This window comes from Serinus canaria, chromosome 12 (genome assembly GCF_022539315.1).
Source record: "Serinus canaria isolate serCan28SL12 chromosome 12, serCan2020, whole genome shotgun sequence".
NCBI classification, from domain to species: domain Eukaryota; kingdom Metazoa; phylum Chordata; class Aves; order Passeriformes; family Fringillidae; genus Serinus; species Serinus canaria.
The window spans coordinates 14,824,108-14,846,152 of NC_066326.1; the positions used below are offsets into that span (position 1 = coordinate 14,824,108).

Consider the following 22,045-nt stretch of genomic DNA (forward strand, 5'->3'; position numbering starts at 1 on the left):
GATAAGGAAAAATAAGGATCTAATGAAGCTTTCTCTGGCAGTTTAGAAAACCCATTGGATCTGACTGGAATAAAAGTGCTGTGATTCCACAGGAGGCTTTTCTTGGCTCACAGGGGCCATTGAGAGAGAAGAGAGATTGTGTGCTGCCTGTTTTTCAGTGATGTGACCTCAGGGTTCAGCTTTAATGGTTCAAACATGACAGTGACTGTTATTCTGATTTGGTTTTTTATACCTCTTGCTATGGGCTGGAGAAGACACAGCAGATGTGAGAACCAAGGAAGTTTTTCTGCTGGGAGGAGCCCAATCCCAGGCTGTGCTGGAGGAGGAATGGAGGAAGGTGGGAAATGAGGAGAGTTGTGTGAGCATCCCCATGTTTCCAGTGCTCTGCAGCTGAGATGCTGGGAAACCCAGGGCAACAGTAAATCTCATGTTTTGTGATCTCTGAGCTTGATTGTTCATCTTCACACTACAAAGTGTCTTCCTTGAACAAGTGTGAAGAGTTTGTGTGTCCAGGAGCTGCTGCTCTGTTCAGCTCAAGTGTTATTGAGAATTGCTTGGGGAGGTTCATCACTATAATGACTCGAGCATGTGTCTACAGCTCTGTTTTGTAAAGGACAAATGCCCTGGAAACTGTGTGATTCATTAGATAATGGCTATTTCCAGAACTGGCTCCCAGGATTGTTGGAGCCGAGCACTGACGTCCAAATATGTTTTTCTTTCTTCCTTGAGATTTCTACCATGCAGAAGGATTTGTGTTATGGTTTGGGAGGAAAAGATAAAGAGTGAAAATGAGGGGAATGAATCTAGCCCTTACGAAATACTTTCCCAGCTTATTCTCTTGAGGTGGAATACGAGAAATGAGCACTTGAGAAGTGAGGGACATCTGTTCAGAGAGGAGGGAAGGAAACTCTGCAGCATCCAGAAGTTTCTGTGTGTTTCAGCTGAGTGCAGAGAACAGTGGTCGCTCTTGCACAAGCATTTGAGTGCCGGGAAAGAGCACAGCACAGCCTGGAAGACAGAGGCACCCTGGCTCTTAAATTATTTTGGCTACAGCTGGATGTCTTCTACTTTAAAGATTTCATTTTGGAGATGTTCGAGAGCATCAGTGCTGCTTTCCTGTTCCTTTGTACACAAACTGTGACCCAGTCCAGGCTCACAACATCACCTGATTAGAACAGTGACTGTCACCAGGCAGCACTGCTGCATCACAGGGACAGTTATATTCCCTCTTGCTGCTTCCTTTCCCGTGGCTTTGCACTTAGAAACAGCAGTCAAAGATGAGCCCAAGGGAGCAGTGCATCATTGTTTTCCATGAGGCTGTGCCCCAGGAGCCACTTCTGACTCAAACTTCTGTCTGTCTTTCATCCTTTCCAGAATTTGAGTATCCAGACTATTGCATTTATGTCCCTTGATTCCCTCTTCTGCTTTCCTAAGAAGCAAAACTCTCCAGAAAATGACTGCTTCATCAGTTCTGTCACTCAAATTAGAAGGGAATTTTTTTTTTTAATACTTTTCCACTCAGCTCTTTTCTTCCTCTTTCCCCCTGCCTGTTGCTGCTGACACAAGCATATTCCTCATAAAAAGGGGAAGGTCTTACTGGAAAGCTGCCTAAAGCTTATCTAGTGTCCCCGTAGGGTAGGGGGGATTCCACAATAACTGTCTTGTCTTAGAGGTCTGCAAGTATTTAAACATGCCAACTGGGAGGAAATGGCAGATATCCATCCCTCCCACTCTTCATTTCCATTGAGAAATGGAGCCACATTGATGGAGGAAAGAGAAGGGAAATAGAATAATGTATGAATAATGGTATCTTCCTGCACCACCATGACAGAGAACACATTTAATAGCCCAACTGTGTCTGATGCCTGAAAGTACAGATGAAATAGAAGGTTGGAGCATTTTAATTTAGTGTTTTGTGCTCTACTGTTTATTGGTCTTTTTGATACGGATAGGGTGCCTCAGATACTTGGTAGAGGTTTGTGGCATTATAACTCACAGGAAGGAGTCCACGTTTGTATTTCTTGCTCAGGCATCTTCCCATTCCTTTTTCTGAGCCATTGTCTCAGGAAAGGATAATGCTGGGATTTGGTGGAACCAAAAAGGCAGGAGCTGTCTGTTCTGTGAGACCCACGTGCTTCAAATGGTTCCTTTCAAAAGCCCAGCTTTAATTTGGAGTCCTCGTTTAAGATCCAATCAGATAGCTGACCCCATCAATGGCCCTGCTGGTCTTTGGAGACAGAGTACTCTGGAGGCAGTACCTTGTTTGTTCATCCATATTGCTTGTCTTCTTCTCTGTTTTGCTCCATGAAAAATGGGAAATCCCCTCTGCCTGCTCTGTGCATAAGGAACAGCAAAGCTGATCTCTGTTCTGCTGGATAATATCAGTAAAGCTGGTGCTCACAGGAGAGATGGAGTTGGTGGATCTCAGATTAGTTTTGAGCTCTTTATATTGCAAGGGAGTCCTTGACATAAGAGGTTCCTAGAGATTCTGCTGCCAGGGGAACTGGAGGTTGCTGTATGGCAGGAAAGCCTCAGAAGCACAACTAGAAGTTAATATCCGTGGGAAGGGCAACCACAGCCACAGAAATCATTTCCTTCACTGGGCAGCATTCTTGCATGTATGGCTGCAGAAGGTGGATCCACAAACATGAGCAAAAGCTCAACGACACCAGTCAGAGGGAAGGAGTCAGGAAATATTCCAGGGACATATCCCTGTGGACTTGAGACTTGAGGGTTATCTCTCAGGAGGTTTTCCTGACAGGGTCTGCTACCTATCATCTGGGAGGGCCTTCCTGAGCTCTTGATAACTGATGGGAAGCCACGGGCTTCCTCCCTTGCCTTGAGGCAAATGTATGTATTTGGGCTTAAGTTCAGAGGAAGCAAAGCTGAGATTGCTGATGGGAATCCAAAACACGGAGTTTTGAGGACAGGAGGGCTGCTGCATTAGCAGCATTGTTCAGGATTGGCTTAAAAATTCCAGATCAAGGCCTCTCCCAAAATTTGATATAATGTTTTTATTTTTAGAAAATACAATGCCTGTAGAGGCACAGTTGAGATGAGCTCTGGGTTTTTTCCAGTCAATGACCTTCTGGAGCATACACAGCTCATGCCTCAGCTTTTCTCTGTCATCAGCAATGGCAAATACTGTCTTTTTTCAAAATTACTAATGAGCTTTCCATGCAGTTGCTTGTTTCCAGAAGTTTAGAAATTCAAGGAAATGCTTTTGGAGCAAAATCACAAGTTTTAATGACAGATTGGCATGTGATGATGATCATTCACTCTTGAAGCTGTACTTTGTCATCTATGTTTCTCTTGGAAAAGCAAGGTTGTGCAGGGATGCAGGAAAGCCCTGTGAGGAAAACCAAACCCCTAAAGTCATTCTGGTTGGGTGGAAGGACTTACTGATTTATTCACCAGCCATGTGATATATCCAAGTGTCCTACCTGATCTTCATGCCAATGTTTATGGAGTCATTCTCACCTGGGGTCAAAGCATCGAGATGTTCAGAGAGGTGAAGAGCCCCTTTTCTTTTCATCCACCTCCCTGTGCCTCCTCACAGACAGTTGCCACGATAAATATTTCTGTGAGCAGCTCCTGGCTCTGGGAAATGGACTGAACTAACACAGTCTGCTCTACAGATCCATGGATCAGCAATGAACTGAATTTTATCAGTGGCATGGAAAAGATTTTTAATTCAGTGTCTTCTGGCAAGGGTTATTAATTTAGGGCTTGTCCTTACACACCACTACCAGATGTTTGAAAAAGATAAGCTGAATTTAGCAGAGCAGAGTTGTGGTTATTTTAGAAATGGTTAGGATTTTTGCTGTGGGTCATAGGGGAAGGATAAGATAGCTGTGATCTGCCCAGTTGCTCCTATCTTAGATCAGTGGATCCAAGCATGCAGCACCTTGGCAGGAGGGTTTAATCCATGTAAGAGTATGCTGCACTGACCACTGCCCTCCCCAGTGGTATCTAACTAATGGTGCAACTTGATAAAGATATTACAAGATTGACAAGAAAAGTGCCTGGGATAACAATTTAATCTGGGGCTATTTCCGTGCTGTTTTCTCTTTTGAAGTTAAAATCCATGCGATGCAATGTCAAGACGATGTTCACCTTGAATACAGCGTGTACTTCTTGTGCTGCAGTGCCTAAAATGTTGTGTCCAAGAGGCTGGTTAAAGACCACCCAAAGGTCAGGGGTGAGGGACTGCAGGTAAGGCCTGTTTCCTAACTGTGGTATGCTTTTGGTGCAGCCCTTCTATGCAGGGAATAGTGTGCTCTTCAGGAGAACACACACGTGGTTTTGAGCTGTAAAGGTCCATGGAGCTCTGTTTCAGATGGGTTTATGGCCCCTATTATTGTTGTTTTCTTCTCTTTGCAAATGCCACAGACTTTTGGCTGGGCAGGTTCTATATACGCAGAACAAATTAAATGACAATAACCTCTTAACTTGCCCCAAATAACCTGAGTTTGTTAATCCTGCTGTATAGCAATTCAACAGAGGTCTGTCTAGCATAAAAACCTGTTTCAGACCCAGAATTCCTTAGTGGCTTATTAAGAAAAAGAATTAATGACAGTTCCCCTTGTATATCCTCCCAGCTTCCAGCAATAATCCTCTGAACTTTTAACCTTCCTAGTTCACTTTATGACAATTGCTTGTTCATGTGTTCCTTGCTCATACTCTGTTGAGTTTGGCAGGTAGGAAAAGGATGAAGGAAAACTGAATTTACTAGGAGGCTTTTGTAAAATGAAACACTATAGGTTATTGTTTGTGTATGTATTCAGCAGTGAATGTTAACTGTTAGTATATAGCCCCATTGTCTGCTCTTTCTCTGATTCCCTCAAAATACTTTTAAAATAGTGGTGGCAGTTTTGCAGTTTACAGCAGTTTTTGCACACAAACAGGAGTCAGATGAAGCCAAAGCAGCAATGCTATTGAGACAATTTCCAAGTTCCTTTTGGGAAGGATGTGGTGCCAAAAATAAAATGAAGTGTAAGAATAATGTGAGTCTATGCAGCTTTTCTGAGTGTTATCTACTCTTGTGGTGGTTGTTGGACAGACCCAAGAATAGTTTTGTACTGTGTACGTGCAGAACAAGAGGCACTGCCACCAAGGACTCACCCTGTGTGTGGAGGGGAGGGATGAGGGGTTGAAAAGAAGATGCTTCCTTGAGGGATTTAAGGCATTTGTCCATGATTTAATAGAGGATCTGTGAATAATATGGCTATTAAATCCAAATTTACTGCATTTTGATCTGGAATCTTCAGTAAAAGACACAAAAGGACGAGTCCTGAAAGGAGATTTTGTTCTTTCAAACTTATTTTAGATGTGAAGTTCAATGCTGAGTCACCCTGGAAATCCTACCTTTGTTTCTGTGCTGTTTAACCCTTCAGCACCCAAGGTTTCCATCCTGATGCAAGAGCCTGTCTCATGCCCAGTCCCTGACAGGTTTCTTCTAAGCAATCTCTGAGGCTTGAACCAATGGGCCTCTTTAGAGAAGACATAACTGGGGTGAAACTTCTTGTGTGTGTGCATGGAACAGGGGAGGAGGGCCCTTCCTGCCCTTCAGAGCTCAGGGCACTGCAGTGTGATTGCCTAGAAACCCTCCAGCAGGCCTGTGCTGCATTTGTGGTATAATCATAATCTTGGATTATTCTTTTTAAGATACTCTGTCAAGTTAGGAGAAAATACCCTTTCCCTGCCAGGGTGCCATCACATGTGTAAGAAGGAAATTGAGGAGAAAAAGTGCTGTCCAGGATTCTGGGGTACAGAGTGCTACGGTAAGTTTGGGGGTTTTTTACAACAACCTGCAGCTGTTGAACAGGTCAAACCAGTTTTAATAGGAGGTATTAAATTTATATTGAGGTGATTAATTTTCATTATTCCTTGAACACTCACAAGGTCTCCATAATTTGTCTGGGAGCACATCTGTCTGTTCAGCACAGTCTCCTTGCTCCAGATGAGTTGAATCCCCTTACATTTAACACATAACATAACCTCCTGTGGTGGAACTTCCTTTTGTCTCTTCTATAAAAATAAACTTTTGGAAAGGGATGTTTTTGTTCCTCTTTGCAAAAGTTTCCAAAGGAAGAGGAAGATCTTTCTGATATCCCTCTTGTCTGCAATGCATGTGCCACGTGTGCTGCTCTATAGTCTGGAGTCAGGCAGCTGTTCAGCCACAGAAAATACTTAGCAATTCCAACCCAAGTGAAAATCCCAATCCCAGAACTCCCACTCAGATTTATGCCAAATAATAAGAATTTGTTTTGTCTTGTCTCAAAAATCCAAAATCACGACCTACTAAGTGAAACATTTCTCACATGTTTGACTGACAGAATATGGAAAGGCCCCCTCCAGTTCTGCAGAAAATGGGAGACTGTTTGAGTGCTTGAGCCTGTTCTCATACTAGCTTTGAATTAGCAACTAGTTTCATCAGAAAAATCACAGATTTCAGAATTATCAGAAATAGTCCTCAAAATTTGGAGGTACCCCACTCTAAAGATGTGGAGACTCTGTTTTTCTGGCACACTTCCAGCTCTCCATGAAGAGAAGAAGAGCTGAAAATGCTCAGTGTCTTTGCAAAGCAGGCTCCTGTCTGTTCCTAGTTCCAGAACTGCTCTCACCTCTCAGTGCTGCAGTGGCCCAACCTCAAAAAATGTTTCAGTGCCTTTGTTGAAATTTAGTTATGGCTTGTTAGGACTTTTCCTTAGACCTTTCACCTCTGGGCTGGTGTTAGGCATGCTGGATAATTTGCTGGTGAATTGGCCTTTGTTTTGTACAGCTGGAATACCTGGGGCAGGAGGAGATGGAAAGGTGCTGGTTGTTCAACTTAATCTCACCTGTCCTGTCTCTTACCTGCTAGAGTGTCCAGGTGGCTCTGAAAATCCCTGCAATGGCCATGGGACGTGTTTGGATGGTATACAGCAGAATGGGACCTGCATCTGCAAGGTGAGGGCATGATTTACTCTGAGGGTGATGTGCTTTGTCAGAGGGAGTTGTTTGTGTGGTGTCTGCAGGAGCTCTGGGAGGAGGCTGCCCTTCTGCCTGGAAGGCCATTTGCAGCTCCTCTCATCCCAGCATCAGTGTCTGTGGTTTTCCTGCAGCATTGCTGGTGTCAGCAATAGCACTAAAACACTGTTGGTGATGGTGTGGAGTTGGGAAGAGTCTCAAGGGTGAAATAAGGAAAGAATTGCATTCATTTAACCCCTGATCAGTTGAAATAATTGTATCTGTCTATGGCTGCAAGAAGCCCTGAGACACTTGGCTGTTAATGAGCTGTACCCAGGTAGGCAGAGGCTCCCTCTCTCAGGAAAAACAGGAGAGATAAGAAAGAATTTAGGGCAGATACTTTTTTCTTTACTACTCCAGACTTAGTACAACCAAAGTATAAACAATTCCTGCACAGTTGAATTTAATAGAGTGATGTTTCTAAAATGTATAGGGTAATGAAGACTTGAAACTTTCCCTGATGAACTGTATATTTTTACAACACCCTTAATTAACAGCTCAAATCCTACCTCTTGGACTTGTGTTTCAGAAAAGTTGATTTTGGATTTAACTCGAAGACACCTTATATCAACTAAAATGTATGCTGAAGGTCCCTGAGCCCCGTGAAATCAATGTAAAAAATCCCACTGGTATTTATGAACTCCAGATTCCTTTTTCAGAGAGATGTCAGGAGCCAGCTGGAACTTTCCTGTCTGTCTCTAATTAGGACATTATCTGCTCAGTGCCCAGCAGAGTCTCCTTGCATTTGCATGCCCTCTGTGTGTCAGCTCACCCTGGGATCTCCTTTGCCACGGGGGCTGGTTAGTACTGGGGCACTGAGCAGATCAGTTTTCTTCACTGTGTTGCTTCAAATATCACAGAAAATCAAAAATGGGGAGAGACTTTAAACTATTATGATGTCTGAAATAATAGAATGATATAGAAAAATAATATCAGACAAATTTTGGGGCCCTTCTAGGAGCAATACAGTGGGTATGGCTGCCAGAACTGCCGGGATGAAAATCGTTTTGGCCCAGACTGTCAGTCAGGTAAGAACAAGTAATTCAAGTGAAACCTCCACAAAGATAACTGAAAACAAGGAAGGAGGAGGAAGAGATGGAGTGGGGAAGGTGCTGGAGAGGGGGAAAATGGCAGAGAGCTGGCAGTGTTCCACAGCAGGTGTCTAGGCATTTTGTCTTTGTGCCCTTCTGCACTGTCCCACTAAATAAATGATCCTCACTCTCACTCAAACAGTCCATTTTTCCTATTGTAAATCTCTCTCTCTCCCCCCTTACTCAGGCTGTCCCCACTTTCCTCTCTCTTTCTAGCCAGGCCATTACCTACATCCCTGAAACAACCCACACTCACTTCCCTACTGTTTTTCAGACTCCTATAACAGCTCCACTTGTCTTCCAACTTCTTACTTGCTGCCCTCTATAAAAACATGATTACACACCATGCTGCCCCTCATGTATGGCACCTTGGGAAGTAAATTATGGCAGTGCAGCCTGCCTGTTAGAGGAGCCCTTTTTGTCTAGCTCCTGTTTCCTTGTGTCCACACAGGTGAGATAGGGGTGATCTTGGAGGTTGTGACACACTTGAAAAGCTGGTCTAGGTTTTGCATTCAGGGCTGCTCTTACCTCATCTTCTTGAGTCCAGGACAAGCAATTTACCCTCTCAAAGCTCTGACTGGCATGTTCATATTTTAAAAGGAGCTAGAGGATTACTGGTGGGAAATCAGGATGCCAAGTGCCAGGGCAGCTGTGGCCAGTGTGTTCCTGGAGCCTTGTACATTGCCTGGCAGCTAAGCTGAAGCTGAAGCTTTGTCTGGACTTCCCTTGCAGAGTGTGACTGTGTGCACGGGGAATGCAGCAGCGGCGTGGCTGGGAATGGGAGCTGCACGTGCTATGGAGGCTACACAGGCCCCAGGTGTGACCAAGGTAAACACACTGGTAGCTGCAGAGGGGCTGGGAGAGCAGCCCTATGATGTGGGCTTGGGTGTCCCTAAAAGGGCAGAGAGGCACTGAATAGGTTGGGAATGTAGAGGAAAGATGATTTGAGCACTGGAGATCAAGATAGAGGGAAGAGCTGGGGTCTACTCCCCACTTTGTGTCAGGGGTTAAGATGTACCATCTCTGTATGCTTCTTTTTTTTCTCTGGAACACCAACTAGATCTCTTCTCTCAACCTTGGGGGACCTGACTACCTAGGCTGCCAGGAACTCAGAGCTGCCTGCACTGCTCATATCCTCTGGCTTTTGTGCCAGTTTGGGGTCCTCAAATGTGGAAATGTTTGGGAACCTCAAAAGTTTGGGAAACCACATTTGCCTTTATTTCCAGATATTCTGTAAAGTGAATTATATCTTCTACCAGTGCCCTGCATGCTCAAAGGGAAACTCTCTTTGCTGTGTGACTGCAGAGCTCCCCCTTTGCAAAGGTGTGACGTGTGAGGCCGACAGCGAGTGTGTGGTGAGGGATGGGACAGCCCTGTGTGACTGCAAGCTGGGCTACAGAAAACAGGGCAGCACTTGCCAAGGTGAGAAACTTCTCTATGACCCTAAATGGTCCTGTTTGGAAAAAATCCTATCACACTGCTATGTGCAGAGGAGTTTGGTTACTGTGAACACAATGCCTATTTCACTGCAGAGGTTTAAAACTCATTTTTTTCAGGAATACCCATAAGATTAAGGGCTAAGCTTTTGGGTCTCCTTTTGCTTGGTCATAAAAGCAAGAAGTGAATTAAAGCTGCAAATCCCATCCAGCACTCACTTATAATTATGCACTAAGTAGTGACAGCAGGATGTTGGTGAGTCTGAACCAGTTAAAATAATAAGGTGTGGAGTCCAAGGAGTTCTTCAGTGATTTCAAATTTAAGGTTTTTAATTGGTTTCCTTAAAAGAACATTGATAAGATGCATGTGATCAGCTAGCTATAGATAGATGTTTTCACTGGCTCTTTACAGGTTTTGCTGACCAAACTGCAGTTTCATGTATCCTCAGATATGATGCAAATTCAGAATCAATCCAAGCATCCTCTGTCACTCACACTTCTGTTCCTGAAGTAACATGGAAAATGTGTCACCCAAATTCCTCAGAATAAAAACTCCCAAATGTCTGCTGTCTGGAATGATTTCATTTCCCTGTGAAATTTTAGAAGTTTAACAGAACAAATTCCTTATGCTCCATTCTTTCCATGCCTTGCTGTGCTGAATTAAGTGCTGTTTTGAAAACAGAAGTTTTGTTCTGCTCACCTTTTATCTCTTTTATTGCAGCTCAGGATCCTTGTGCTCCTTCTCCATGTTCCCCCTTTGCTGTATGTAAAGTTCTTGGATCACGTACATATGAATGCACCTGCAAAGAAGGATTTCAAGGAGATGGAAAGATTTGCCAGCCCATCAACCCTTGTGTTGACAGCAATGGAGGCTGCCCAGAAAACTCCACAATTTGTGTTTACAGACGACCAGGAGAGGTAAGGCAATAACAGCCAAAACTGGGAGAAGGTCTTTACATGAACTGATGAATGTTCTGGTCAAATCTACTCTCCTCACCTGAGATTTTGCAAAGGGAAACCAGGCAGCTCTTTTGTAGGATAACTCACAGGGTAAAAGCTGGTGAATGCAGCTCTATGATCACTGTGTTGCCTTTCCTTAGGCAACGTGTGTTTGCAAGTCTGGGATGAGTAGGAGAACTCCTTCATCCGAGTGTTCGGCATTTCCCAGCGACTGCCGGCAGTACCTTTGCGACGTGACTGCCACGTGTGAAATTAACTCTCAGGGCACTCCTAGGTAAGCCAGCTTGAAAACTGCAAAGGAAGAAGCTTATTCTGCAGCTAGAATGGAAACTTGATTTGGATGAGCTGAATTTTGAAGAAACTGAGGGTGGTCTCAGCAGTGTGGGCCAGAGTTGTTCTTTGTTTGTAACAAACCTACTGAAAGTAGAGTTTGACATCAGTCATTGTAAATTATTGCACGTGGGTCACAAAATGCTTTAAATCTGGGGTGGCAGAGTCTTCTTTGATGTGAGCTGGGTGTGTAGCTCCCCAAGCTAGTGGTGGTAGAAGTTAATAATCCATCGTTAAAAGAGAGATGTGTGGCTTGTTTGCTCATATTTGCACATATTTGCTTATGAGGAATAAGGCTTTGTCTCTTCTCCCAGTCAGGTAAGCAATAAATAAATTAGAGTTGCAGAGTGACAGAGAAGGGATAAGTTGACTGAGAAAACACAGACCTCACCTAGTCCTTTGGAGCTAAACATCTACAAGTTTCTACCACTTAGATGAGAAAAATAGCTGGATAGAGGATAATTTTTGCATAATGGCTTCTCAAACACCAGAGAAATCTTATCTGAGAATTTTATGTTTTTTCAAGAAAAGGTAGAGCTTCTCTGAGACACTGAAAAGGGAAAGAGTAATCCCATCTCCTTGATTCTTCCTTCTCCAATGCTGTTAAAACTATTAGCAACCACTTGCTCATCGTGTGCTCCAGGCCAAGACTGAAACACGGTGGCTTCCCTTTCTGAAGATGTGCTAGCACAGTGCAGGACACAGTGTTCAGTGCAGTCCCTGCCTTACAGATCTGTTCCCCAGCAGCTGGCACTGAGCCCTCTGAGCCTGGAGTGGAGTCAAATTCCTCCCCTGTGTCGCATGTCTTTGCATGGCTGACACAGAAAGAGCAGAGCTGATACTTGGACAAAGCCCAAACGGGAAAAAACATCTTTGGTAGTCTCTGAGTGATGACTGCAAACCCGTGTGAACCAGGACAGAGATTTTCACATGTAGATAAGCTTTTCTGGAAAAGTCATTAACCTGTCTGGGCCCCTCAGTGAGTTCCAGATGAACTGTAGGTACCTGGTGTGCTTGGGCTGCCTTCTCACTGGAGCCAAGGGGTCACACAGGAGTTGTTTGATAGATCGTCACTTAGCCTGTGGGTTTTATGCATTACCTCAGGTTTTCAGATGCTGAAATTACTACAACTGACTAAATATCTAATTAAAAAGGTGTCAATAATTATATTGTGGCAATCTGTACTCTGAACTTTAGAGCAGACAATCCTTATGTTGTTTGTATCTGAGAAAGATACATCTCCATTCTCCTTGGGTAGATGCAAATTGGCTTTCCTGGCAGAAATGTGCATCTTTTTTCCTGTCATTTAGTTTAGGCAGAACTTACTCAGCCTTTACCTGCATCCCTGGAAGAATTCAAGGCCAGGTTGGGTGGGGCCCTGAGCAACCTGGTCTAGTAGAAGGTGTCCCTGCCCATGGCAGGGGAGGTTTGAACTAGGTGATCTTTAAGGTTCCTTGCAACCCAAACCATTCTATGATGTGAGAACTGGGATTGGTCTTTCAAGTGTAGATACTGACATGTTGTTCTACTTGGCAATTGCTGAATGTGTTGCAAACTGGTTTACAATGGTTTGTTATGTTTCATCCTTGCCTCATAGCTGTGTGTGTAAAGAAGGGGAGATTGGAGATGGGAGGAGTTGCTATAAAGATCTCTTGGGTGAGATAAATCAGCACAATTTGCGAGGAAGGTTTATAAGGAAGCTAAACGTCGCCAAGAAAATGTTTGGTAAATGCTTTTTTATTTTGCTTGGGGGATGGAGCAAGCTGGGGACAGGGTAGCAGTGCCAAACTCCATCTGCTTCCTTGTAAATGAATACTTATTGCTTCTACCAGGCTGATACGGTGTAGATTGAATTGTGCTGTTTAAAAGAGGAATATTTATTGCTGTGGTTAAACCATCACTGCCTAACTACTTCACACTGCCCTTCTTTTTACAGCTTCTGGGTGCTCAGCATTGCTGACTAAATATGGGCCCTTCACAGTCTTTGTACCATCCCTTCTTCCCATTCTTGATAGAATGGAATTCAACGTAAGTTTTCTTGGCTTTAGCAAATTTTTGTCTTAAGGTTCTTTCCTGTTTCAATTCTGCAGCCTGTAAAAACTGATTGACACAAGAGAGGAACTTTGGCATGCACTATTTAGAGAAATCATCTCTTGGGAATACTTTTCATTGTCTGCAGCCTTATAGAGGATGTTATATCCCTCATATTATTTTAAAAAAACTCCATTTCTTTCCTCAGTACTGACAGAGTTTTTTGGTTTGTTTTTAATGTCAGGAAAGTCACTCTTATGTATGGCTATTCTTAAAACTTTAAGTGGCTTTTTACTACCTGAGGGTGTGATTTTCAAAAGGGGCCAAGTATTACACCGAAGTATTGCAATTTCAAATTATGGTCAAAAACACTAACTTCTGAAAATATCCATAGAAAATATATCAGGAGAGGCCCCCAAGTTACCTAGTCGACCTGCTCCTCCAAGGATCAGCTCCACCTAAATCAGCATTGACAGAAAATTGTTCTAAAAAACAGCAATGATGGTAAGCCCAGAGAAGAAAGGAAGAAGCTACATGTAATTTCAGCAGATTAGACCACCTTCATTGTCCAGCATAGGCAAAATTGCTCTTGGGGAACTTCATCAAATTTTATAATCTACAGCATGCAAGGATAATTTTTAATTTGTCCAAGTCCAATAGGTTTCTGTCCAGGGGATTCCTTTAAAGTCACTTGCGGATTTATCAGTCTCCCTCTTGGATGTGCAGACAAAAAGAGGGAGAGTTTTGCCAGAGTGCTGCTCCAGTGAATCAAAATGAAGAGGAAAGCTCAGTCTTGTATGCTAAGAATTACTCTGTGTGTGTTAGCTGGGAGAAAGGTGGTCTTGTGGTAAATGAAGTTTTTGAAAGAACGTGTCATTTTTCTTTTTTATGTGGGCTTTCCTCTCCAAAGGACACAGCTGCTGAGCAGTTGTGCAAAATGCACATTGTTCCTGGTCTGCACTTGATAGAAGATATGATAAAAGCCAAGACTATGTGGACCTTGTCAGGACATCAGCTGACATTCACTAGCCAGGTGAGGAATCTCCTGAAGGCCTGGGGCACTGCTTTCACACAGGGCAGGCTGGAGCTTGAGCATGGTTTCCTTGATGAGCTTTCTTCACCAGAAAACCTTTTTCTGTGATCAAAACAAGAATCTCCTTTGTGTAGTCTAAAGCAAGGTGATTTAAGACCAGACACCCCAAGCAACCACATCTCCTGTCTCACAGACAAGCAAGAATCTGACATGGCCTGAGCATGGTCTTTCCATGCTCTCTATATGCACCGTGTTCTGGAGAAGAGACCTCTTCTCTACACCATGTGGCTGACATGGAAGAGGCAACAAAGTCTCCCTTCAGACTGAATGCTGCCTTGGAGTTTGTGTGCTTGGACACAGCCACATGTGAATATTTCCTCTTGTAGTTTCTCTTTTCCTCTCTGTTATATTTTCCTTAGTCCTCCTAGTAAAGAAGTTTTCATTGTTGTGTTCTGACATGGAAGGCTCTTTTTTTCCTTTTCCAACTGACTCACATTTTCCGGTATCCACTGCTCTCTGTCTCCATCCTGGACCTTTCCTGCAAACCCACAGGTGGCCAAGGGAGAGAGCCCTGTGTTTCCTCTCTGAGGATCCAGCCTTGGCCTTGAGGTCCAGGTCATAATACATCAAAAGGACAAAGACTATTGGGAGCAGGGGAATCCGAACTGAGTGTGTCAATGCTCCTTTTAAAATTGTTTCCTGTTTGTTTACTTAGGATCTTTTTGATCTGGGAAGTCTGCACTCCCCTTCCATTGTTTCAAACTGAGTCCTCAGTGATATCAACTGAAGTTTAGGGCAGGGAGGAGCAATTCAAAATGCACATGGTAAAATAAAGAGCACAGGAAAGCTGTGCTTCCCTGAACTTGAATCATGGCTGCAGCACCAAGGCTTGGATGCTTACATTGTAGGTGAACCTTGGGACACCCTCCCACGCCAGACTGCAGGACTGGGATCCAGTCCTTGTAGTTCAGTGAGCCTGACTGCTCTGGCTTTGTTATGAACATTCCTTGTAGGCACAACGAGTCAATAAAAGCTGCAGCCAAAGCTGTACTTCCAGGATTGCCTCCAAATCAGCTATGTGGTGGTCAGGACATGCTTTCGTGATCCAGAACTGTGATCAAGCATTGCTCACACCTCATTCTGAAGCAGGGTGTCCCAGATGAGGTCTTATTTTTCTGTATTAAGACTTGAAAGTACCACTCAGGATCAAAATATCACCCAAACTCAAGTTGGGTGGGGTGCTTGTCTTACACCAGGCCATCCCTTACATTTATTTTTTCAAGGGTAACTCTGGCTGTGCCTTCCCCTTGCTGAGCCATAAGGACTGATTTATAGCTGTGTCATGGTAACATAGATGTACCACAAGGAAATAAATCATCATCAATATTATTGTTATGGTGATTATGATTATTATTTTTTATGTTTATTTTTATTATCACCCAGACATACATCAAATCTTTCCGGTATCAAGATCTGCCAGGGGAACTGTACAACATCTTGCAGTCAAATCTCCCAGCAGCCAATGGCATCATACATATTGTCAACAGCCTCAGGAAAAAGCCCAGCACAGACAACCTCAGAAACCCACAGGTACAGAAGCATTCATATTTCTTTTCTTTTATGGGGCAGCAGAATAAACACTTTTAAAAAAGCAATTTTCATCGTTATTCCTCAAAATCAGTGAGGCTTTTTTTTAAAGGGAAAAGGCTATTTATTTTGTCTTCATCTCTGATTAGGCCTGTTAGGTATTATTAAAATACCTTTAAAAGTAGCTAATAGTACTGCATAAGCCAGATAAAAATCTTGCAATGATACTTTTGCAGTGCTTGGATGAGAAGAGAATTCTTCTTTCATGAATAAAATCAGCAAATGAGCTCTTCTGCTGCTGTATTTTACATAATAGGTATCTTACAAGACTAGTATTGACAAGTGTTTTTCACATAAAAATCAAACCAAGATTTTCTTTAATTGGTCTGTAGTGCATTTTGAAATTATAATCAAAAAGTTGTCTGTGTGTTAAATGAGAACAAATAATCACTTGATTGTGCCCATCTCTTTGAGGATGACAGTCTCCTGTAGATCTTTACATGCTTGGCATTCCAGTATGTGCTCAGACCTGGCTTCAGCCCCAGTTTTTCCTCTTTGTATCTTCTTGCAGAAAACCATTGGTGAGATCCTTGCCTCGATGGAAATTTTCAGTAGATTTGAAACTATACTGGAGGTAAGCAAGTTTGTGTCTGCCCAAGAAGCTGTGGTAGTGCTGCTGTACGAAGCCCGCTGCTGATCTGGGGGGAATTTTGAATAGCATTTAAATACATCTCAGTGGTTTGGCTTTCTTAATGGATGTTTTATTCTGTGCCATTTTTGGTTTTTATTTTCTTATTTTACCTTAGCAAATGTAATGGAAAATATTGGAGTTTTCACAGCTATAGGGGATCTGGCACAAGCAGCAAGGGTACATGCCTCTTTCCCATCTTCCCCTTGTCCCTGCAGTTGTTCTCCACAGCATGTTTAGTTCTTGACCACAGTTGAGTGCCTCTGTGTGTTTAAAGGATACAGGGAATATCAGCCCAGGACTCCCTTGTTCGTATTTTCTGCATTCCCACCAGTGGCTTCCTTGTCCCAGCTGTGCTTTTGTGGCACTTACACTTCTGTTCTATCACACACCTGTCCCTGGTGTTCAGTTGCCTCTTGCACATTTTGCTTTACAACAGCCCTGCCTTTAGTGAGCTGTTTAATATTTCCTCTCACTTCCTGCTGGACACCCCCTCAGTAACCAATGTTAGATCCATGCTGAAATCTTCTGTTGTTTTTGCAGAACTGTGGCCTGCCTGCAATACTGGATGGACCAGGTCCCTTCACTGTGTTTGTACCCAGCAATGATGCTGTGGATAGGCTGAGAGATGGAAGGCTCATTTACCTTTTCACAGAGGTGGGAGCTCACAGTACTGTAAGACATCCTGAGCTGGCTGAGTTGCACTGGGCTGTGCTGGAATGACTTTGTGCAATGGATCTGGTCATTGCTGAAAGTTGTTCTTCCTGGGGGTGGCTAAACCATGTCTTTGTTTCTGTAAGGCTTTAGGAGAGAAGTGGGTGCTGATGGAGCTTGCAGTGAGAAATAAGATCAGCCAGATTGCTTAAATCTGGTGATTGACTTTCATTCCTCACCCCAGCTTTAGGCAGGAGAAAATGAAGGGACTTATTCACCAAGTGAATTCACTGCTATAGGCACTGGCATTGTCAATCTCTGATTAGAAGAAAATGTAGTTGCCTCCTCTTACTCCTGAGCATTGAGGGGGTATCTAATTCTCATGTCCTCTTCTTTCCTTAGGGCATCAATAAGCTCCAGGAGCTGGTGAAACATCACATCTACACTTCAGCAGCGGTAAGGGAGGCAGCTCTGACCCCAGACCTCCTTCAGACCAACCCCTTAGCAGCTCTTTTGTCTGGCAGAGAGGTCACAGTGTTGATGACTTCAGTTGCTGCTTCTTGGACTTCCCCTGGAGGAGCAGAGATGTGACTCTGCAGGATCTGATGAGGCAAAGTGTTTGCCATGAAAGGAGTTGCCAAAAGGGACAGCTGTGCTCTCTCTCCATGAAGGAACTCTGAGTTTTCTGGAGTGTTGGTGCTCCCTAGTTGGATGGCCTTTTCAATGAAAATATTGTCCAGTAGAGTTTCCTGCAGGACACAAAAATAAGAGTTGTCCTGGTTCTCAGAACTCTCTACTCAAATAGTTATATTTTTAAGTACAGAAGCTGCAATTTACATTTTTTTCTGACTTAGAGCTTCTTTTTTCAGTCAAAATATGTTCTCTATTATGCTTCTGGCTGAACTTTCATTGTTTATTGAATATGTCCTAGAAAAAACCATTATTAGTCTGACCCTACTTGCAGCTGTATTAGCAAGAGACACTGCTAGTGAGACTTGATTTCAGCTGCACTGGACAGTTACCTAAACAAGGAATGAAAACCAAGGCAGCTGCCACCAGCACTGCTGTGTTTGTGGTTCTGCAAACAGTTCACACAAAGTCCTGGATTACCCTCTGACCCTTTGCTTGTTTTTATGGTATTTCATGAAATGTAAATGTTAAGTCCCCTTGAGAAGTCTCTCAAGTGGCAGGAATCATGGGAGGATTCTGTAAGCTACACTGAAATGACCCTTTTCATGGTCATTTTTCATGGTACCACTCCCTTGTGTTTTATTTCAGGTGACTGTAGAGCAACTGATAATGATGCCACACATTGTTACAATGGCTAACCAGATACTTACCATCAACATTAGTGCAGATGTAAGTGTGAATCAAAGCCTTTAGGGGCAAACCCTTCTGTGCTAGGAGAAAGTCTGCACGTGTTCTGTACAACATGTGGTTTCAGTCAATCTCTGCTTCCTCCTCTGCTTAAAAATTAGTTTGCTTCTTATCCAATCTGGGACTCCACTAGGAGGCTTGACCATTTTTGTTGCCCTTGATCCTGTGAATCAACTGTTTCCCACATTGGCTTTGTGAATTGATCCTGTCTAACGGGATAAAATTGTGTTTCTGCATCAGGGAAGAATTCTGATGGATGAATCAGGGATCCCATTAAAAATGCGAGACATTGTGGCTTCAAATGGTATTATTCATACTTTGGATGGCATCTTCATCCCTCCTTCAATTGTTCCCATTTTGCCTCACAGATGCAATGAAGAGCAACATAAGATTGTGATGGTAAGTCAGCTCCTCCCATTCTCATGCCCAAGCACAGCTGCTGCTTGCTGTGCACCCCACACTCACCTGGAGGGCCAAAAGCAGGCTGTGTAAGCTGAATTTGGGAAAGGTGGTCTGTCTGAGAGTCCCCCTGGTGTGAGCTTTGGCAGCACTGTCAGTTTCTTCTGCTTGCACTTGGCACTGCTTTCCTGCTAATCAGCAAATGTTCCTTGTAGGTTGTTGTTCTTTCTGTGCCCCCATCCTACCTTGGATTCCAAAGTACATTTGCCTTTTCCTTTGTATGATCTTCTTCCCACTAGAGTTGCTAACTTGGCTGACAGTGCTTTGTTCCCACCTCAGTCCCACTGGTGTCCTGTAGCCTGGACAGGAAGCAGGCATTCAGTAGCAGGACCTACAAATGCTGTGCAGTATTCTCACACAAACTGTTTCATACACCTTAGTTGAGGTGCTTGCTCCCCAGTTTGATCATTGGTAGGTTACTGAGGAAAGAAGATGAGGCTCTGAATAGCAAGAGGTTTGGAGAGACACAGTGAGTCCCAAGGGGCCACAGTGTCCACATAACCTGCTGATTCAGTGAGGCTTGCTGCTTGGATTCCCAAAGCTGCTTGGATTCCCAAAGATTTCCAGCCTAGCAGGATGTCTAATGGCAGAGAAACTCAGAGAGTGCAGACAGAGCCCAGCTTCAGGCAGGTGCAAGCATCTGCTTGAGACACATGAGAGATTTCAATTAAGTGATAAACTTGGCTCATTTCAGAGCATGGAAACTAATAGTAGTTAAATATCTCAGATACATGTTGTGAGGTTTTGGATATATGTACTGGGAACAGTAGCTCTGTAGCATTCTTGGCATGGGGAAGGGATTCCTTTGGGAGATCACATTTTTGCCTCTTCTTTTCTTAACAGGGCACTTGTGTGGATTGTGAGGCCCTCAACAACAGCATTTGCCCACCCGGCAGCAAGGAAATGGTAAATATTTGTAGTTATTTCTGTAATTTCTTTGCATGATGACAAACAGGCACACTGACAGTTTCTGACTCAAGCCACTTTCAGATAAATAGGGAGCAGGAAAGGCAGCCAGCAGAGAGGCTTGTTAGGGGGTATGTATCCAAGCTTTGTGGTCCCAGACTGTTGCCCACTGATTGCTCTGTGCACTTTATTTTTCTGGAGTCTGCTTGCTGAATCAATGTGGAGCACAGTGAGAAATTCTTGTCTAAATGAAACTGTAGACTTGCAGCTTTTAGCACTTCTGCTCTGCCTCAGGCAGAGCTTTCCTGCCCACAGGCAAGGTTTGCCAGCTGCTCCAGAGTCTCAGAAACAAACCTGATTCCACAAGTACCATCCAGTACTGCCTCTGCCTATATCACAGCCAGAGAATCACAACAACCTTTCTGCTCTGCAGAGGGTGAGAAACAGTTTGTTCCTGGCCTGTGCTCCCTGTTGATATGAGCAGAGCTAGCTGAAGGTGGAGGAAGGAGGAGTGCTGCCGTTTGAGTTATCCCATGCTGAGGTTAGCAGAACAGCAAGTTCCAGGAAATGGCAGTGTGAAGGCCAGACCCAAGATGTTGTTTGTGAAAGCCAGAGAGGTGCTCACCACCCTTAAATTCTTGAGTGTCATCTGAGAGGTCTGACTTTCAGGGGAACTTGTTAATGCTGTCTCAGCATGGATGTCTGAAGAGAGATCCGCAAAATCACCAGTTGCTCATTTTCCTCTCTGACTGAGGCTGGCAAAGGCAAAATCACCTGGGGCCCAGTTCTACCTGTGCTCAGCTCCAAGACAGGTCACTGAGCATTGTTCCAATGTTATTTGCAACCCTTCCTCTTATGTCTTCTTCTCTCCATCTCACCTTTGTCTTTTTCCTTCCCTCCTTCACTGACTAATTCTCTCCTTACTCCTTCTATTCCCCACTCTCCCTCCCTCCTCCCCTGTCCCCTCTCCTGTGTCTTTCCTCCTCTCTTTCTTACCCTCTATTTCTCCTCCCTGCCACCCTTATCTCTCCCTTGTCTCCTCTCCCTCCCTTCCTTCCCCTGTGCTTGCTCTTTCCCTTATCACAGATGCTATTATTAGAACTAAAGGGCAGCACCTTGGCTCAGGCTTGGGGACACTTGGGAGCAGAAGGAGGCCACTGTGTGCCTTGGTCCTTCCTAGGCCTGCCACAGCTGTGTGCTGCTCACCTCGGCTCCTCAGTGAACTTCCCCAGCTCAGAGATAGGCACAGTTGCTCTCTGCAGCAGAAAGAGCCAAGGGGAAGGTGACAGTGCTAGTGGCTTGTTTTGTTTGTGCAGGAACCAACGCTATCCCCAAAGGAATGTGTTTACATCCATGACCCACAGGGCCTGAACGTCCTGAAGAAGGGATGCGCCAGGTACTGCAATCAAACCATCACGGTGAGTGGGATGGAGGAACACATTCCCTCTGGGAGAGCTCAGCTCTGCCCTTCCTCATCCACCAGGAGCAGCTCTGACTCTTAGTCAGGGGGCTGGATGGGAGCAGAAGGAAAGCTGTCCCCAGGACCATCACATAAACAAGCTACCTGCTTTTTGTCCAGGAGAATGAGCTACCTGTTTTTGTCCTACTGCAGATGTTAGAAGGCAGCCCAGTTAAACCTGAGTGCAACAAACAAATAAGATAAGGCATCCCTGTTGTGACCTGCCAAGCTGTAGGAAGCCATGATGGTGCAGTGTTAACTGGAGTGTGCCAGCTTTAGCATTCTCCCAAAGGAAGCTGAGCACAGAGAAAGGGCTGTAAGCTGTGAAGTGATTGCATCCTGTTTATGAACCACTGTCAGATGGTTCAGGAAAGTCTCTCTTAGTGAATTTATGGACCTCATGTTTGTCTGCAGCTCCTGAGCTCTCACAGTGCCAACTGTATGTAAGGATTTGTGGGTGTTTCATTAAATACTTCTGATTGTTTGTATTATGATTGTTCTTCCTTTGGTCAGTCATGACAAGGCCTGCAATCCAGGGCTGCTACATCCCTCCACAGGAATGCAGTTCTGAGCAAGGTTAAAGTAACATTGAGTGGACCAGTGCTATTAAAGAATTAAAAGTTAATTAAAAACATGCATCCCATGTGTTGAAGCCACAGAGTAAGCAGAAAATAATGTTTTTTTCTGAGAAGAGTTGGCTGTGAGCAGGAAGAGAGTCATTGTTGAAAAATAATTTAGGTGCAGGAGCTCCTAAGAAACACAGATACTAAATACAACGTTCTGTTTCCCTCCATGGCAGAGACAAGGACCAGAATTTGAGAATTATGAGCACAGGAGTACTCCAAGAAATTCTTGTTAAGTCCTCTCATACCTTATCCATTTTGTTGGGTTTTTTTTCAGAAACCTGGATGCTGTAAAGGGTTCTTTGGTCCAGACTGCATGCCATGCCCTGGGGGATTTTCCAGCCCGTGCTATGGCCGGGGAAATGTAAGTGTGGAGGAACCTTCTGCATTGCACCGAGCA

General features: G+C 44.0%; 1 protein-coding gene across 5 annotated transcripts in view; it reads left to right on the forward strand.

The window, feature by feature from the left end:
* Positions 1–22,045, forward strand: part of STAB1 (stabilin 1) — a 54,792-nt gene that overhangs the window by 2,625 nt on the left and 30,122 nt on the right. For all 5 annotated transcript variants that reach the window (XR_007778601.1, XM_030228144.2, XM_030228146.2 and 2 more), the window contains 20 exons: positions 4,079–4,215; positions 5,668–5,783; positions 6,866–6,951; positions 7,970–8,039; positions 8,835–8,930; positions 9,408–9,524; positions 10,260–10,456; positions 10,639–10,772; positions 12,426–12,553; positions 12,765–12,856; positions 13,770–13,892; positions 15,336–15,482; positions 16,051–16,113; positions 16,711–16,824; positions 17,224–17,277; positions 18,100–18,180; positions 18,439–18,597; positions 19,501–19,563; positions 20,880–20,981; positions 21,923–22,009. Coding sequence is in view for 4 of the 5 variants with exons in the window: in XM_030228144.2 (XP_030084004.2) it covers positions 4,079–4,215; positions 5,668–5,783; positions 6,866–6,951; positions 7,970–8,039; positions 8,835–8,930; positions 9,408–9,524; positions 10,260–10,456; positions 10,639–10,772; positions 12,426–12,553; positions 12,765–12,856; positions 13,770–13,892; positions 15,336–15,482; positions 16,051–16,113; positions 16,711–16,824; positions 17,224–17,277; positions 18,100–18,180; positions 18,439–18,597; positions 19,501–19,563; positions 20,880–20,981; positions 21,923–22,009 (2,166 nt within the window). In the remaining variant the exon portion in view is untranslated. The remainder of the gene's footprint in view (positions 1–4,078; positions 4,216–5,667; positions 5,784–6,865; positions 6,952–7,969; positions 8,040–8,834; positions 8,931–9,407; positions 9,525–10,259; positions 10,457–10,638; positions 10,773–12,425; positions 12,554–12,764; positions 12,857–13,769; positions 13,893–15,335; positions 15,483–16,050; positions 16,114–16,710; positions 16,825–17,223; positions 17,278–18,099; positions 18,181–18,438; positions 18,598–19,500; positions 19,564–20,879; positions 20,982–21,922; positions 22,010–22,045) is intronic.